A 16,508-nucleotide genomic window follows, 5' to 3' on the forward strand; every position below is an offset into this window, starting at 1 on the left:
TTATGTATTGTTTACAAATTTAAGGCACTTGATTCTAATCAATCTTTAATAATATAATGGTGCACGGAATGGCCAAACTATTCCAACAGCCTTGACTCCTTTAGTGTTGTTAGAAGAAATTGCAAATGGAGTAATTAGAAGAGAGCAAATATTTAGACATCATACTAATTTCTTGTCCTGTGATGATGACTGGCTTCTAAGTCGAGCTATTCTCTTGGAGCTGTGTGCTGAACTGGAGCTGGCTTTACAAAGACAGACTTTGAGGAATTGTGCTATACCTGTTCCTTTACATGTTTTGTCCTCTCTCTCTGGTTTTCAGCCACAGGAAAATTTCAACATGAACTGGCTACCAATCGGGTAATTCTTAGTCATCACTGAGTCGCGACATACCAGCTATATGGGGTGGCGTTATCTGCTTGTCGGATATATTTGAATTCTTTACAGTGTGGTTCAACAGGCAAACATCAGAGCGCAATTTGCAGCAACGTCTAGTTTTCCAAATGTAATCAGAGTGGTCGACTGCCTGCACATTACTACAAAGGTGCCTTCAGGGAAATAATTTACTTAAGTACATAGAAAGCTCTATTAATGTGCAAATTATCTGTGATGTGAAAATGCATCTCATTAATGTTATGGTGAGATGGCCTGGCTCATCTCATGATTCATTCATTTTGAGAAACACTAGTGTTAGGAACAAACTTGAAAATGGTGTTGTGTGTGTTGACTGACTTCTCGGTAAGATAAGGCATTTTAATATTACCCATTTGGTCAAAATTGTAAATTATCTGTATGATGTAACCATATAGCATGATTACTTAGGTGACAGTGGTACCCGCTGAAGAAGTGGCTTCTTATTCCACTTGCCAACCCACTGACTGAACAAGAACGACATTATAATGACCTCCACTCTAAGGGCTGTTGGTGCTGCCTGTATAAGACTGGTGGAGTGTCGCTCTATAGTCCATAGAAAATGTGTTGCATAGTGCCAGCATGTACCATGCTTCATAATGTGGCACACAATTGTGCCTTGCTCATACCCGAAGAGATTCGGTATGATGAACCTGACTCTGACCCACCAAATGATCAGTAAAATTGGACAGCGTTACAACTTCGTTTGAATGTAATTAGCAGAATGTAAAAACAGGTAATTGGATACAGCATTGTTTTTTAACCAGTTAATTTAATTTGTGGTCAATATCACATAGTACAGCATTTATCTTCCTTAATTCCTTTCTTCACATATCTTACAGCATCCACTATTGCATTTTGTGACTTCATGACCGTGCTTATCGGTACATGGCCACATGCTCGCTTTGCAGTTTCTGAGGCAGGGGTGTGTGCGTAGCCAGCGCCCGAAGATGTACTCTGGACAGCAGCACCATCACCGCCTGTAGTTGCGTACACAGCACAGGGGTTGCCTTTTGTAATATTACCTGAAACAGAATAAACAGTAATATACATCTGGTGCCTGCTTGTTTGTCTAGTTAAACATGCAAATTATTTACACAGGTATTGGTAATGGTAAGTGGGGGAAAAAAAATAAAACTCCATCACCAGTGGGTAAAATGCTGGTTATTAGTGTCTCAATAAATAATTGCAGCATCTCGCTGCTCAAAAGGTGTGAGCACTGGAATTCCAGAACTTCCTCCAGTAGTAACACTCAGACAGTTGGCTGTGACTCACTCGTCTTTTCATGTCAACTTTGATATCTGACCACTTCTTATTTTATTTTGCGCACTGTGCAACTTTCTGAACTTGATCTTTCGAGTGTTTCTGTCATGCTGTGCTGCTCCATCAATTTCCTTTTGTTGCTTATAACACTGCTCAAGTTTCCAAATAGTACGTTATTTCCTTGGCTCCATTTTGCATTTGCTGAAGTTCTTCTTTTTTCCATGTCCTTTTGCCATTCTCATTAAACAAAACACTGAACAGATGGTGCTATTTATATTGATGTGCATATTTAAATAGGTTAAATTCGGGGAGGAGCTGGGGTGGGGCTCATGCATGTGTAGTAAAATTCACATTGATTGCGATTTATAAAAAGGGAACGTCCGCAGAACTTTGTTTACACACAGTAAAAAAAAAATCAATTTGTTTGTGTTTGCACACATTTCTACTAGTTTTGTTCATATGCTGTGGTTTTGTGTGAATTCTACACAAGTGTTACACATGAGGACCCAGATGTGTAGAAGCAGGGTCACCTATTCAAAAATAAACCTACATTTCAGAAACCATGGGAACACACATCATATTTCAGTAATCTCTATTTAGAGATATTAGTGCTTATTAATATTTCTTGGTTACTTCTGAGTTCACTTTCTTGGTTCCTATTCTGACATCTTGTCATATGCGGTTTAGTCTGTCCAGGAGATCAGAACAGGATGTACTTGTAGAAATGAAAAACTGTAGGAGCAATTTGCTTTTGGTTTATGAAACTAAGGGTGATTGTGAGGTTTGTTTTTTTTTTTTCAGTCAACTTATTATTCATACTTAGTGTTGATAAATATTCAATTTACAAGGATTACTTATATTTTACGTTTGCTTAAATAAAGCATATTAAAGCAGCTTTGTAAAGAAAAGTTGTTATAAAAGAAATATTCACAAATCAGAATAAAATTCAAAGTGCTTTTCATTTTACTTGGAGAACTATGCTGTGCACATGAAAGTTTTCTTTAACTGCCATGTTTAATTAAAATTACAGCTGTTTTACATTAGTGATGTATGATGTGAACTATATTGTGTATTATAAAAATAAATGATGATACCACTAGTTGTGTGGGACTAATTTTGATGTACATTGTTTCACAATACACGGCAAATGCCACTTGGTCTTTTGTAAAGGAATAATGTTTAGGAATCATCCATGCACAAGCACGAAGGTATACTTCATCTCTTGTATCTTGGTCTTTGGAAGCCACACAAAGTAGGTCTTTGCTAAATTTTGTCTAGTTTCCGAGAATTAATCAAGATGGAAGGCTTGGGGGGATCTGTTTTCCCAAATTCTGCAAGAGTTTAATTTGTCCATTACTTTTTTTTTTTCTTTAGTTTAAATATTTTTAAAATGCACCTAATCTTACTTAGGCATTTAAAGTACTTGACATACTTATCCACAGAATCTTGGACAGTTTATCCTGTACTGGTGATGATGGTGGAAACGGCATGAATGCAGTAGAAAAATGCCACCGGTTTATGGTTAGCAAAGGGCCATGTCCTATTTCATGGTAAAATGTTGAAGGCAGAAACAATCTGAAAGCAAAATGAATAGCTGAGCTGTTTAGTTAAGGAGTAAATTATATGTGTGATGGAAGTTTAATGCATTAATGTTAAAGTGAAAACAATGACCTGGTAACTATACTGTACATATGTACGATTCCATGAAGCAGTGACTGGAGCAAAGTACATTTACCTAAATTGGTGGTAAACTGTCTATTAAAATTTTTCATTCATCTTCCTTAGTTTGAAACAAATGGGACCTAGCACAAAAGGTCTTCTGCTTGGAAGTACAGTGCACCCCCAAAATTTGCAGGGGTTACGTTACTAGAGCACCCGCGAATTGTGAAAAACCATGAATTTTGGATGTGGTTAAAAAAAGATGCCTATTTTTATAGTTTAAATCCTAAATATGCCCTCAAAACACTTTAATTTAATTTCAAACTCCGCTTAATACATTACCTAAAAAAAAAAAGAATGTAAAGGTAAACCTGTATACAGTACACCCCCAACATTCATGGGGGTTACGTTCCTAGAGCACCCACGAATTGTGAAAAACCGTGACTTTTCGATGTGGTTAAAAATGCCTTTTAAATGCCTATTTTTATAGTTTAAACCCTAAATACAGTATGCCCTCAAAGCACTTTCATTTAGTTGCAAACTCAGCTTAATACATTAATACATTACCTAAAAAAGTACCTTAATACATTACCTAAAAACAGAATGTAAAGGTAAACCTGTCTACTGTACAGTACTGTACTGCAATGTCTCCCACGGTGCTAGAATGTAAAAAAAGATGTTACCGCTATACGTACTGTAAATCATGCAAGCACGTTTTCTTTGGTATGCGCTGTCATTTGCTTTGTTATAAGTAGAGTAAATACATAATAATTTAATTAAAATACAGTAAAATGTACGGGTGCTCACCTATGATGAATGATATTGATGATGATGATGATGAAGTAGCTGTGCAGTACGATGCATAGGATTTAAAACACCTCAGGTGGTGCCTCTTCTTCAGGCGCTTCAGGAGGAGTCGTATCTTTGTACGGGTCTTCTTCTGGTGGGGTTTCGTGCTGGCTTTTCTTTAGGTTTCAGGAACATTGTGATAGGAAGTTGCTACATTGTCTCCTGTGGCGAACTGCTGGTACAATTTCTGTGCTTTCTCACGAATGATGTTACCATCCAAGGGGATGTTCTTCCTGCAGTCGGTGATCCACAGTGCCAAGGCAGATTCCATCCTGACGATATTTTTATTCCTTACAGTCGTTACCTTTTTGGCACTATCACAGAAACTTACAGATACGGTACTCCAGATTGCTGCTTCGTTCTTCTGTATGTAGCATACGGTGCTTTCATTAATGCCATAGTGGCGCGCTACTGCAGCATAACTTTTTAGTTCCTGGAGCAAATCCTGTAGTTCAACCTTCTCCTGGAGTGTTTTAAACTTCTTCTTGCGCTTAGGCCCAGTTCCAGAAGCCTTAGAAGGTGCAGAGCGATTCAACGACATCATGTGCATTTAACAATAACAAAACAATAACAAAATGGAAAACACGAGGACACTCAGCTGGAGATGTGTCACAAAGCAGCAGTCAATCATCAGCAAGGAGAAATGAATAACACTCTCGGATTGGCTACTTTCACCATCCCAAACCGCGTTTCTCTAAGCGGTTGCTTCCTGTTCTCTCTACAGCACAGTATTGCCATGAAAAAAGCCATAAAAAATTGCAGAGGATATTTGCACTTTCCGCTAACAATTAATAGTTAGGTTCTAAGAAGAAATCCGCGAATGACTGAGTCCATGAACCCTGAAGCGCGACTTCACGGGGGTCTACTGTACTATACTGCTATGTCTCCTGCAGTGCTAAAATGTAAAATACCGATGTTACCGCTATATGTACTGTAATTCATGCAAGCGTGTTTTCATTGCCAGAAGCCTTAGAAGGTGCAGGGCGTTTCGGTGGCATCTTGGGGTTTTAACCCTTAAACTGCCACATACTTGGGGGTTATTGCATCCCTGGACGCTTAATAATACTTTTTTGCTGCACTTTAAGTAAATGTCACAATTCACAAAGAAAAAGTGAAATTTTAATAGAGCACTTTTTTTCATGCAAAGATCATCACAATTACTGCAACACTGATAATTTTACACACTGCTAATGAACTGTAAAAACTTTTTAAAAAAAACTACTGGAACAATTGTACAAGATGCAACTAACGCCATGAATGAAATTAATAAAGTCACCGCACGCAAGCACACGGAGGTAAACGCTGGCAGGTTAGTGCAGCGGCTCAATCCCAGAGACAGTGAGGCTGCAGGGTGTCACGCTTGGGTCACAGAATTGCACAGAAACACAGGAGATTGTAGAGACAGGAACTTTATTAAAACACTTCAAACAAACATGTCTCTTTCAGAAGTAAAATGAGCTCAGTATGTAGTTATCGATTAAAAGAATAGGCAAATATCATAGGGGAGCACAACGGGAGCGGGACCCGCAACAGGAGTATAGGATGTCTGGGGCAGGAGAGAGAAGCAAAACAATCAGACAAAAAGGACCGGCGCCGTTCAGACTTTTAAGTAAGCGTAGCGTGAGAAGCATATCATGCAATAGAGCAGCCGCAAGTAAGGGAGCAATGTGAAAGTAGTCTTATCAGTGTTTTTTAAGAGGGATTTTTTGAGGAGCTTCCGTGTCTTCTAGGGGTGCGTTCAGTCCCCCCGCTCACAAGGGGCAGGCAGTGGTCATGAGCTGGCTGCTCAATGAATGTACGGCACTGACTGATCAGCTTCTGCGTGCTCGCAAATGGCACTGGGAAACGACTATAGCTGTTTGTGGCGGTTTAAGGGTTAACGGGAACAAAACGGAAAACACAAGAACACTCAGCTGGAGATGCATCACAGTCAATCAGCAGCAAGGAGAAATGAATAACGCTGTAGTGGTCCAGTGGCGCTAAGATTCACACCGTCAAGAAGACATCGATTTATTTATTTTTATGGGGGAGATTCCAGGGACGCACCCAGCCTTGGCCCGACCCGCATGCACTCATAAACAGAGACAAAAACAAAGCAAACCGGTAATCAAACAGCAAATAAACAATGTAATGAAAACAAATTAAATAAATGAAAACGATACCACCCCTGTTCCCCTTACAGCGATTACACATTAAATACAACAAAGCACCAACAAAACACACACAGTAAATAATGAAAAACGGCAATGGATGAATTGTAATGATGAATATAGATAGTCCAGAGAGCCGCACGTTGAGTGGGAATGTAAAGATAGTCCTATCGCTAGTTCCTGAAATGGTGAAGATGGATGGACAGGTTCAGGAGCGCTCCTTTCTTTGCAGGATGGCAATGAATCCACTTACAGTCCTCATGTACACAGGCAGACGGCAGACAATCCAGACCCCAAACACGAAACGAGCCAGGACAAAATGAATAAGTACAGGTAACCCAACAGCAGGCAGGCAGAGAGACAGGAACTTGAAACGCAAATTACAAAAACTTTTTTTTTTTTTTTGCTTTTGGTCACCGGCCCCGTGCTGACATCCTTTGACCTCAACTGCCCCAGCACCCTCAGCAGAAGACCAATCAGAACCACTGCAGGGACTGCTGGGAGTTGCAGTTTCAAATTCTATGGGCTACTTTCACCATCCCCAGCCGCGTTTCCTCTACAGTTGCTTCCTGTTCTCTTTATAGTACAGTATTGCCACGAAAAAAGCCATAAAAATTGCGGAGGATATTTGCGGTTTCTGCTAACAATTATTAGATTCTAAGGAAAAATCTGCAAATGACTGAGGCCGCGAACTCTGAACCGCGATTTTGCGGGGGTCTACTGTACCTGTATTGCCCCTCCCTGATTTTAACTGTGTAATTTAAACATTTTGTCCTCCGTACTCTGAAATCCAATAGCCTAGAAGTTCACAACTGTAATTCCATTTTGGTGGCTGTAATATTTGATGATATCTGCAGTGTGGAAAGTTTGTTTTATTAACTGTTCCTTGTTTTTCCTTTTTTTTCTTTTTCTAAAGTAGCCACATCTGAGTTATTTTTTTCAAAAGACTTTTTAATGCCTCTAACATATTGGCGTTCATTTTCACATAACTTATTTGGCTTTGCAACACCAGTAACCTTTCAATAGAACATACTGTAACTAAAAAAGGTAGCTTACAGAGGTGTTTCTGTATCTTGGTCAATAAACGTTTATTACTTAAAGAGGTAAAAGCCTATAACATTTGAAGGCCATGTTATTTATTTTTTGTTACACAATGAGCTCATCAGTAACGTGTATTTATCTTTACCTTGTTCCTCTTTTTAATTCCAGATGGCTTTGACATCGCACCGGCAGCCATCAATGGAGATCTTTTTCCGGTGAGTGTTCCCAAATCAAATTCATTTGAAAAAAAATACAATTTCAGCTTATCACATACACTGCCTTGCCACATTACATTTGAATAACTTTTGTCATCCAAATTAAATAGCTTCAGAGTCCTTGAATTTGAGAGCATGCTTTCACATCCATCTATTTCATTTGTGAAAATGTTCAATCTCTGTAAAGTAGAGAACATACCTTCAGTTGCTTTTTAAAGATTATTTTCAAACATCTTATTTGTGTCTTTTTCTTATTATTGCTACCTAGTCCGAGTTAAAACCTTTTTTTAATTTTTTTTTCTCCAGAGTCGCTTCATAACCATAATACATTTTTTTAAACTAAAATATTTATTAGTGCCTCATTAGCATTACTCTATTGACTAATTCAATGCAGCTGTACACAACAGTTTCATTCTGTACTAAAGGCTGCCTAAAACGTATACAACTTATATACGCTTCTGATCAAACATTTTCTAACGCATCACTTTTTCCAGTTTTTCTTCAAATTTAATCAGTTGAAATGCAGTCAATGAAAATGGTGAAAAGGCAAACTGTAAACTGCCTCAGGTTTAAATTTAAAGTTTAGGTTAGCAAAAATTGATAAAAGGAAATATCAGAATATTACAAATTGGCCTTCAGGGAACAACTTAATAGGTTACAGCCTACAGATGTTCTACAGCAATTAAAGTAAGTTAAGCCTTGCAAGTTGAAGCAAACAATTTGCACATTTGTCCAAACTTCTGTTGGTTACTTTGATTACTTAAAAACCCTCTGTCTGTGTTAAAGCAGAGTTGGAACAGACAGTGTTTCTATACCTTAAAAAGTTGTAAATTCCAGTGATAATGGCAATTAACAAATCAAATGAGACAAAGCATTATTACCCTTAGAAGTGTAGACTTTGATTTAGAGAAATTACAAAAAAAAGCAAAGTGTGAATGAGTGTGGTATCCCTACACAATGCAAAGGCAATTGGAAACTGGAAGAAACTCTGATAGGAAGAGATCTAGCACACCCAAAATCATGGCCCACTCAGAAAACAGGTTTCTGAGGGTCACCAGCTTGTGTGATAGGCGTCTCTTAGCATAATAGATTCAAACACAGTTTAACAGTGGTAGAGAAAAAAGCAAGTCTCAGTTTCTACTGTGAAGAGGAGACTTTGTGCAACAGCTTTGACAGAGCAAGTGGAAGTAAGAAAGCCATTCCTTAAGGACAAAATAGTGTACTACTGCAGACTGGAAGAAAGTCTTCTGGACCGGTGAATCAAAAATTTGAAATCTTCAGGTCATTCAGTGTTTGTTTGTAAGCCATCAAGTTCGTGAAAGGATCTTTCCTCAGTGTGTGACACACCAGTTGTCAAGCATTGAGGAGGAAGTGGGATGGTCCAGGGTTCGTTTGGTGGAGGCAGAGTTTGTGACTTGCATAGTGACCGGCATTCTGAATCAAAAACGTTACCATGGTTTGGCTTTTATATCCGCAAAAGGTGATGTTTTAGAGACTTTCTCTTCAAAGTAAACACTCAGAGTTTTGAGATGGGCAAGCAGAATAGACTTGATTAAAAAGTTGCACACAGCTGTCTCCGTTCAGTGATGCGAGTGCCCTTCGATGGGTGAATCTTAACGTTTATTATAGTTCTTCTTAGTATCTCTTCTGCACTTAAACATTTTTCATCATTATCTGACTCGATAAACACAAATCCTTTATTCCTAAAATGAATCCATACTACCAATGTTTTCTCTTGCTTTATCAGAAATAACTGCTTTCTGCCCCCTTACTTTACCACCATTATTTTTAAAACCAAAGCATAGTTACACCTGTCCCAAAGAGTTACCTTTCCTCTATGTCCACTAAATCACTTTTTACATTTCTGACCTAAGGCTGGTAGATAATGGTGACTTTCCATGCATTAAGAGAAATAAAAAATGGTAGTTTTGTGCCTTTAATTCTTTAACTCTTTCATAACCTAAGGCTAGCTAGTACAATATGTTCCATTTTAATTTAATAGAGATTACATTAATACAGAGGTTTAAATCCACTATAGTGACTACTTTCATGAATCAAAAATTTTGAATAAAATTTGTGCACTTAATGATTACTTGATTTTTATTTTTTAATTTGCCATTGTTTATTTTTTTATGCCAGTGTAATATTGTCCAAGTAGTACTTCAGAGGGTGTAGTAACACAGTCTGTTCCAACTCTGCTTTAAGACAGACAGAGGGTTTTTAAGTAATCAACAGAAGTTGGAACACCTGTGCAAATTGTTGGCTTCAACCTCCAGGGCTTAATTTACTTTGTTTGCTGCAGAACATCTGTAGATTGTAATCTATAAGTTGTTCCCTGAAGAAGGCCCATTTGTAATATTCTGAAACTTCCTTTTTTCAGTTTTTGCTAACCTGAACTTTAAATTTAAACCTTGATGTCAGTTTACTGCTTACCTTTCACTATTTTAAGTTATTCATTGGATGTCAAATGATTAAATTTGAATAAGAACTGTAAAAAGTAACGTTTTCTAAAACTTTTGACCAATAGTCTATTCACTGTTCACATTGATTATTTCTGTATATTAGCTGATACAGTCTTGGGTTGAAAAATAATAAACGCCGTCGATAGGTGCTACATGGTGATGTCTTACAGTAGACTTTAGGCTTTTTTTCCAACTTTAACTTTTTATGTTTTGTTTCTGTTCAATCAGAGTTGCTCATTAATTCTGAAATTACGATATCATTTGCTTTTTCTTGCCATTGAACATCATGCTGCTAATAGGTTGTGTCTATGTGTGTTTCCACATTCTACACTGTGCGCACAATTATTAGTGAGTATTTTGACCATATTATCATTTTTATGCATATATTCCAACTCTAATCTGTATTAACTTGAATGCGTATTAGATTTAAGCATATCAGGTGATGTGTATTTGTGTAATGAGGGAGGGTGTGGCCTGAAGAGATCAACACTCTATATCAAGGTGTGCATAATTATTGGGGCTCATTTATACTTCATGCTCAGAATGCGTACATGCACGCATCATGGCTGCCATGCATTCCCAGCCTTCATTTTGACTCATCCTCTGAGCAGGTCCTCAGAAATTAACGCAACGCGTGCGTGAATTGTAGTCCCAGCAAAAAGTGGGGGGCAGAGTGTGATAAAAGTTGGAATGTGATGTAAGAGTCTCTGTTTACTATCTATGAGGATCCTACGAGATTGATGAGCCTGTTTCAATATGTTTTTATATTCAAGCATTACATATTCTCCATCGTGATGACACGATACATTTTAAAGGTTTTTTTTTTTTTTTTTTTTTCACCTTCCCAACAGCAACAGAATGTATAGTGCTGTATTTGTGCCACAGAGAAAAAAATGAAGGACACAGTGAAAAGGTTTATTTTGTGAATAAAGTGGAAATTTCGGCTTTAATCTTGAAATGTCCACTTTAACCTCATAGTGACCTTTGTCATTAAAGTAGACTGTCGTAAACGTCATCTTAGAATCGACCCAGTTGTTAATTACTATGTGCTTCTGGGGCTTCCTCCTGACCTGACAGCAGCAATCGCCACACACAGAACACATTAAATGTATGATAGTCCAACTCTCTGCACATTTATGATCCTTAGATTTATACTTAATATTAATTTCATGATGAAATGCATTAAACTATGTATGTTACATTTTATAGATAAATCGTTAATTTATCTTAAATAATGAATACTGTTAAGAATTACACACATGAGGTGACACAGTGGTGGAGGGGTAGCACTGCTGTCTCGCTGGGAATCATGTTGCTGGTGTTCCCTGCCTGGAGTTTGCATGTTTTTTTGGTGGGTTTCCACAGTGTGCTCCAGTTTTCTTCCATAGATATGCGGCAAGGTGTCCTCAGAATTTAATGGATGTTTCAGGCAAGTCACAACACAACGAAGCCAATCGTTTTCTCACTGTGATGATATCTTGCACTGTCACCTGGTGAAATCTTCCAGATTTACGTAAAGTATGCGCGCAAGTATAAAACGGTATAATGCTTGTGTAGCAGTAGCGTCCACTGGAGCATGCGTCACATCACATGAAGTATAAACCTGGCCTTAGCCAGCTTGTTTTCCTCAAGCAGAATGGGCCAAAAAAAGAGGTTTAAGTGACTCTCAAAAATTGTAAAAAACCTTCAGAGGGATGCAGCACTCTTGAAATTGCTAAGATATTGGGGCGTGGTCACAGAACCACCAAACGTTTTGTTGCAAATAGTCAACAGGGTCACAAGAAATGCGTTGAGGAAGAAAAAATAAAGACACAAATTAACTGCCAAAGATTTGAGAAGAATCAAAAGTGAAGCTACCATGAAACCATTATCCTCCAGTGCTGTCATATTCCAGAACTGCAACCTACCTGGAGTGCCCAGAAGTACAAGGTGTTCAGTGCTCAGAGACATGGCCAAGTTAAGGAAGGCTGAAACCTGTCCACCACGGAACAAGACACATACGAAACATAAAGACTGGGCAAAGAAATATCTGAAGACAGATTTTTCAAAGGTTTTATGGACTGATGAGATGAGAGTGAGTCTTGATGGACCAGATGGATGGGCCTGCGGCTGGATCAGTAATGGGCACAGAGCTCCACTTTGACTCAGGTGCCAGTGAGGTGGAGGTGGGGTACTGGTATGGACTGGTATTATTAAGGATGAGCTAGTTGGACCTTTTCAGGTTGAAGATGGACTTAATCAACTCCCAAACCTACTGCAACTTTTTAGGAGACACTTACTTCAAGCAGTGGTACAGGAAAAAGTCTGCATCTTTCAAGAAGACCATGACTTATTTGCAGAACAGTGCACCTTTGCATGCATCGGAGTACTCCACTGCTTGGTTAGCCAGTAAAGGCCTTAAAGATGATAGACTAATGGCATGGCCCCCTTCCTCACCTGACCTAAAGCCCTTCTTAAACGGGAGATTTACGGGGAAGGAAAAAAGTACACCATAGTGTCTGGGAGGCTGTGGTTGCTGCTGCAGAATAAGTTGATCTTCAAAAGATCAAGAAACTGACAGATTCCGTGAATGGAAGGCTTATCACTGTTATTGAAAAGAAGGGTGGCTAAATTGGTCACTGATTTTCTTTTTTCTTTTTTTTTTTTGGAAATATCAAAATGTTTATTTGTAAATTTTGAGTTGTTTATTATTCTCACTTTTAACAAATGAAAATAAACAAGTGAAATGGGAAAATTTTCATTTTTCCTTTAGTTCTATAATAATTCTACACACTAATAGTTTGCCTAATAATTGCACACATACATATTCCCCTGAGAATTTTCATTCATATTTCCTTTGTAAAACATTCAGGTTTATTAACATTTTGGATTGACTAATAGCACTGTATTTATTCCATATTAAAATTAATCCTCAAAAATACAACTTACCTAATAAATTGTGCACACAGTGTATTGATACTTGAAAATTTTTTCAGAGCATTACAAGTTTTAATCTATCCATTATCCATATTCCTTTTTTATTCCTATACAGCCGGGGTACTCAATAGGCGGACTCCGGTCCGCATCCGGACCCAAATACGGTTAAATCTGGGCCGACGCCAAAACAAACATGCAAATTTAATCATAATCCAAATGAGTTCTCAATGAAGTGCGCAATTGTGATTCTGCGCGATATATCTTTGAGGTTTCTACTCGGTTTGGTTGCTTCATCTATGTCCAATCACAGCAGCTGTAACAGTATCGTCATAGCAACGTTCCCACTACTCCCCGCCTCCCCCCCAATACTCGCTCGCTCGCTCGCTCATTCACGGCAGCCAGATTTATGTACCGGTCACGTGCTCTGGGTCAGGCCGGTGAACAGGCAGTCTCATCACTCGCAGGCAGTGCAAATTTCGATAACTGAATTTTTTTTTTGCTGACTGAAAGTGAAGATGGCTGGCTCAAGACAGTACATTGATAAGAAAAGAAAAGTTGATTTTGAAAACCGCGAATTTAAGAGTGAGTGGACAGAAAAATATGCGTTCGTGCTTCCCGTGGGAAGCAGAAAACCAATGTGTTCAATCTGCAACGAGACGGTAGCAATAATCAAAAGTGGTAATGTGAAACGCCATTATGAAACCAAGCATGCACATTTCGAACAAAATTACCCTCAGAACTCAGAGGTAAGGACCATAAAAATAAACCAGCTGAAATCATCATATGAAGCTACAAGCAGTGTAATAGTTAGATCAGCCACACAACAGGAGCGGGCAACAGAAGCCTCACTAAGAGTAGCATGGGTCCTGGGGAAAAAACAAGAAACCCTTCTCTGATGCTGAAGTAGTCAAACAGTGTATGAGTGAAGTGGTGACTGCTCTGTTTGAAGGGACTCAAAGGGATGAAATAATCCAGAAAATAAACCAAATACCCTGTTCTGATTCCACTGCTGCAAGACGAGCTGAAATACTCGCTGATGATTTGCTTGAACAACTTAGTTCTGCTATAAAAAAAGCCAAATTCATTTCATTGGCTGTGGATGAATCCACAGATATCACGGACAATGCACAACTCATGGTCTTTGTCAGATTTTTTGATGAAGAAAAGGGAGAATTTCATGAAGATGTTTTGGGTCTCACAAACCTCCATGGACACACAAGGGGGGATGATATCTATGAAGCAGTGACACAGATGCTTAGAGACAGAGCGATAGACCTGAAGCATGTTGTTTCCATTGCTACTGATGGCGCACCATGTATGATTGGGAAAGAGAGGGGATTAGTGTCACGCTTGAGAACTCACCACCCTGACCTCATGGCATACCACTGCATAATTCACCAGATGGTTTTGTGTGCCAGCCTTGGAGAAAGGTACTCAGAAGTCATGACAACAGTCATGAAACTAGTCAATTATCTGAGAGCATCCTCTGCTTTGCAACATCGTTTATTGCGCTCATTTCTAATAGAGGTGAATGCAACATTTGATGATTTGCTCCTTCACAACAATGTCCGGTGGCTTAGTAAAGGCAAGGTACTGGAGCGTTTTTGGGCACTGCGGAAAGAGCTGGAGACATTTCTGTTGGATCAGAAGAGTGCAAAAGCCAAACCGTTTGTGGATTTCATGAAGAATGACAAGAAAATGGAAATTGTTGCTTTTCTAACGGACATTACTTCCCATCTTAATGACCTTAATATGAAGCTCCAAGGCAAAAACAGCACAGTGTGTGACCTCATGTTAGCTGTCCGTGCTTTCCAGAGGAAGCTGGAGGTGTTCAAATGTGACTTACAGCAGGACCTGCTTCACTTCCCAAGACTTTTGGATCAGACTGCAGGAAAACATCACCATCACAATTATGCTGAATTCCTGGACAAGCTGATTAAACATTTCCAAACTCGCTTTGAAGATTTCCCTTTGGGAAAACAAGTCTTGCTGTGCATCGAAAATCCATTTCTTGTAAAAAATATTGCAGAATTCTCAAATGAACCCACAAAAGTCTTCCAATGGGCCAGTGCTGCTTCTCTGCAAACAGAGTTAATTGAGCTACAAGAAAACCTAGCACTGCAGAAATCTCACTGTGACCTTGTCACCTTCTGGACAAAGATGGTTACTGCGGCAGGTGTTCCTCTCCTGCAGAAGATGGCCCTTCAAATTCTTACAATGTTTCCCTCAACGTACTGCTGTGAATCTGCCTTTTCCACTATGAACATGGTGAAAAACACATACCGCAACACCCTCACCAATGAACATTTACATCAGTGCCTCCGCCTTGCCCTCACACCTTTTATGCCCAAGTTCAAACAACTGGTGGCACAAAGAAGGTGTCACCTTTCACACTAAAAGGCCTACCATGTCATTTTTTTGTGTATAGTTCTAAAGTTTGGGGGTTGCCTTTTTTTGGAGTTCTGTATTTGGAATTTGACCGTCACTTTTCCGGACCTCAGACTGAATGGAAATTTAGTAAGTGGACCTTTCAAATTTATATTTGAGTAGCCCTGCTATACAGGGTCACAAAGAGCTGGAGCCTATCCTGGCAGCAGCTAGCACAAGGCAGTCCATTGTAGTCTGGACACTAGTGCTGGGCGGTATACTGGTTCATACCGAAAACCGTTTTTTATTTTTTTTATGATATGGATTTTTCTTATACCGCAACACCGGTTTAAATTGCCTAAACGACGTTCGGAACGTGGCGCAGCGGGAAACTGTTCAAGTGGGGACCTTTTTCACTTCTACACCGCTAAACACAGATTTGTTGCACTAGGGCTCTTTTTCACTGCTACACCACCAAATAGGTAGCGGTAGCATAGGTATTGCGCGGTGAAAATGGACAGAGAACATTCCAAAACTGATGCCGACTATAAAATTGAACATGATGAACAGAAGAACTTTTGCCGAAAAAAAGGAGTCACGTCCGTCGCCTGGAGATACTTTAGTTTTAAAAGGTCAGATGTGTAAATACTGTTTCTATACTACTGGATAATACTGCAAGCCAAGTTGTACTTGTTTTATTTGTTTTCAGTACAGTGTAATGTACCTGGGTACTGTGTAATAGTGTGACGACATGTTGACTTTATTCTCGACATTTCCACTTTAATCTTGACGCTTATGACGAGAATAAAGTTGACATGTTGACTTTATTCTCGTAATTTGTCATTAAAGTAGAACATCGTAAACTAAACTTCATCGTAAAATGAATATTTAATTTACTAGATTTTCTCAAACCCCGTCATAAGTTATATAGCACATTTAATGCTTTGTGTTAAGTGATTCTTAAACTGACTTCTTCTTGCACCAAGAGGAGGCGCCGGTTCAGACTAGAGTTTTGTTTATTCCATTGTTTTATCAAGGGTACTTTTTATTAAAACAAATAGAAACATTATTGAAAAATTTTATTTTTTCATTATTCACTTTTTTCTGTGGTGTTTACCCCATTAATTATATTCAAATACTGATTATTAGTCATGAACAGTGACACTGGTGCAAATGAC

The 16,508-nt window shown here is 38.8% G+C and overlaps 1 protein-coding gene across 2 annotated transcripts in view; it reads left to right on the forward strand.

The window, feature by feature from the left end:
• Positions 1-16,508, forward strand: part of cltb (clathrin, light chain B) — a 50,613-nt gene that overhangs the window by 17,414 nt on the left and 16,691 nt on the right. For both annotated transcript variants that reach the window (XM_051934185.1, XM_051934186.1), the window contains exon 2: positions 7,539-7,585. In XM_051934185.1, coding sequence (XP_051790145.1) covers positions 7,539-7,585 — 47 coding nt within the window. The remainder of the gene's footprint in view (positions 1-7,538; positions 7,586-16,508) is intronic.

Source organism: Erpetoichthys calabaricus, chromosome 11 (assembly GCF_900747795.2).
Source record: "Erpetoichthys calabaricus chromosome 11, fErpCal1.3, whole genome shotgun sequence".
NCBI classification, from domain to species: domain Eukaryota; kingdom Metazoa; phylum Chordata; class Cladistia; order Polypteriformes; family Polypteridae; genus Erpetoichthys; species Erpetoichthys calabaricus.